This window comes from Penaeus vannamei, chromosome 38 (genome assembly GCF_042767895.1).
Source record: "Penaeus vannamei isolate JL-2024 chromosome 38, ASM4276789v1, whole genome shotgun sequence".
In the NCBI taxonomy this organism is placed as follows: Eukaryota; Metazoa; Arthropoda; class Malacostraca; order Decapoda; family Penaeidae; genus Penaeus; species Penaeus vannamei.
The window spans coordinates 3,108,381-3,110,880 of NC_091586.1; the positions used below are offsets into that span (position 1 = coordinate 3,108,381).

The 2,500-nt window shown below is 51.0% G+C and overlaps 1 protein-coding gene across 34 annotated transcripts in view; it reads right to left on the minus strand.

Annotated features, from left to right (window-relative positions):
* Positions 1–2,500, minus strand: part of LOC113819550 (putative polypeptide N-acetylgalactosaminyltransferase 9) — a 599,489-nt gene that overhangs the window by 45,669 nt on the left and 551,320 nt on the right. For all 34 annotated transcript variants that reach the window (XM_070115880.1, XM_070115906.1, XM_070115892.1 and 31 more), the window contains exon 4: positions 531–700. In XM_070115880.1, the coding sequence (XP_069971981.1) occupies positions 531–700 (170 nt within the window). The remainder of the gene's footprint in view (positions 1–530; positions 701–2,500) is intronic.

Here is a 2,500-nt window from a genome sequence, read left to right on the forward strand (position 1 = left end):
CCCCGTCCCCCTGCCTACTTTCCAATACCAACTATCCTCCCTTTCCTTCTCCCTCTTCCATTCTTGCTCTTAATCCACCCTCGGTTTCCTTCCTTATTCCTCTCTTGCATTCATCCCTCTCCATCCTTCTTTTACTCCATCCCTATCCCTACCCTTCTTCTACCTCTCTCCTTTTTCTCCCGTTCCTCCTCCTCCTTCTCCTCCTCCTTAACCCCTTTCTCCTAATCCTCCTTCTCCTCCTCACCTTTTTCTCTCCTCCTCCTCCTCCTCCTCACCCTTTTCTCCTGCTCCTCCTCCTCCTCCTCCCTGATACTTACCATTTTTCTCGCATTCCACCTTCTCCTCCTCACCCTTCTTCTCCTACTCCTTCTCCTCCTCCTCCTCACCCTCCTCCTCCTCACCCTCCTCCTCCTACTCCTTCTTCTCCTCCTCCTCCTCCTCCTCCTCACCCTTTTTCTTCTCCTAATCCTCCTCCTCCTCCTCCTCCTCCTTGCCCCGCAATTTCCCCTTCATCCCCCGAGACTACTTACGCATATCGGAGTTGTCGTCGACGAGGATGATCTCCTTGAGGAACTGCGGCGGCGACCGGTCCAGGATGGAGTGGACAGTCCTCAGGAGCACCGACCACGCCTCGTTGTGGAAGCAGACGATCACCGACGTCTCGGGGAGGTTCTCCAGGAATCTGCCGGGGGCCTTGCACCTGCGGGGAGAACGGGAGGGGGCGGTGTTAGTGGAACGGGGTTCATGCTCACACCTGCGGGGGAGGGAGGGAGGGAGGGAGGGAGGGAGGGAGGGGGAGGGGAGGGAGGGAGGAGGAGGAAGGGAGGGAGGAAGGGAGGGAGAGAGAGAGGAGGGAGGGAGGGAGGGAGGGTGGGGAGAGGGAAAGAGAAAGAGAGAGAGAGAGAGTGAGGAGGAGGGAAAGGAAGGAAAGAAGGTAAGCCAATTGGAAGGGAGGGAGAGAGGGAGGCAAGGAAAGAGGAAAGGAGAGAAGGAGAAAGGGAGGGAGAGAAGGAAAGGAGAGAAGGAGAAAGGGAGGGAGAGAAGGAAAGAAGAAAGGAAGAAGGGAGGAAGGAAGGAGTTACCATTAATCAGAAGATGATAACTTTACTCTTCCAGCTGCCGAAGAGAAGAAAAGGGGATGTGGCTTTGTTACTCGCGTGAACACAAATCGATAATCCTTGCAAAGACTGTAAAAAAATATCGGTTGCAACAAAGACCAAGTGAGTCTTAATTTAGACTAACGTCAGCTGATCAATACTCTCCGCATATCCGGTGACGAAAAGCGACTTTTCCCCCCCAAAGCTGTCAGTCCCAAAAAAAGTTCTCCACAACTCATTTAATACTGATGATATTCAACCTTTCTTTCTCACCTGAAAATCGCAAAATACGCGAATGAAAGAATAACAGCAACAGCACCAAAAAACAAACAGACGAAAAAGGACAAAATAACGAAAAACAGCAACACCAACAACAAAAGAGCGTGCACATTTCCGCGTGATATTAAAAAGGGAAAAACGGCCCCAACCAATATCTGGGAGCTCGCGCCGCACAACACAGCGGCAGCAGCAGGTGGTTGTCTCATCTTATGGTAATGCATCAAGCTAGGTATTGTTCCCTCGTCTCCCCCTCCCTCCCTCCCTCCTCCTACTCCTCCTCTCTTCCTTTCTCTATTCCCTTCCCTCCCTCCCTCCCTCCCTCCTCCTCCTACTCCTCTCCTTCTTTCTCTATCCCCTCCCTCCTCTCTCCTCCTCCTTACTTTATCCCCTCCCTCCTCTCCTCCTCCTTTCTCTATCCCCTCCTTCCCTCCCTCCTCTCTCCTCCTCCTTTCTCTATCCCCTCCCTCCCTCCCTCACTCCTCCCCTCCTTTCTCTATCCCTCCCTCCCTCCCTCACTCCTCCCCTCCTTTCTCTCCCCCCCAACCTTCCTTTCTCCTGCACTCCCCCTTTCTCTCGTCGCCTTTCATCTTCTTGGTTTATCTATTCCTTTACTCTTTCTTTATCTCCGTCTCTCTGGTTTCTCTTTTCTTCTGTTTCTTAGAATTCGTATTTTTGTTTTCAGTCTCTTCTCCCTTATGCTTCTTTTCTTTTACATTCTTCTCTTGTCGCTTAATCGCTATCTTCTATCTCGTCTATGCTTTCACTTTCATCTGCCTGTTTTCTTTTCGTTTTATTTTTTCTGAATATTTCCAACTTCGTCTTCTTCTTTTCTTCCTGTTCCTATTCCTCCTCCTCTCTCCTCCTTCTTCCATCTTCCTCATCCACTTTCCTTCCTCCTTCCATCTTCTTCCTCCTCTTTCCTCCATCTTCCTCCACTTTCCTCCTTTCTCCATGGTTTTCCTCCACTTTCCTCCTTCCTCCATCTTCTTCCTCCTCTTTCCTCCTTCCTCCAGCTTCTTGCTCCTCTTTCCTCCTTCCTCCATCTTCTTCCTCCACTTTCTCCACCACCTCCTCTTCCTCCCTCCTCTACTTTCCTCCTTCCTCCATCTTGTTCCTCCTCTTTC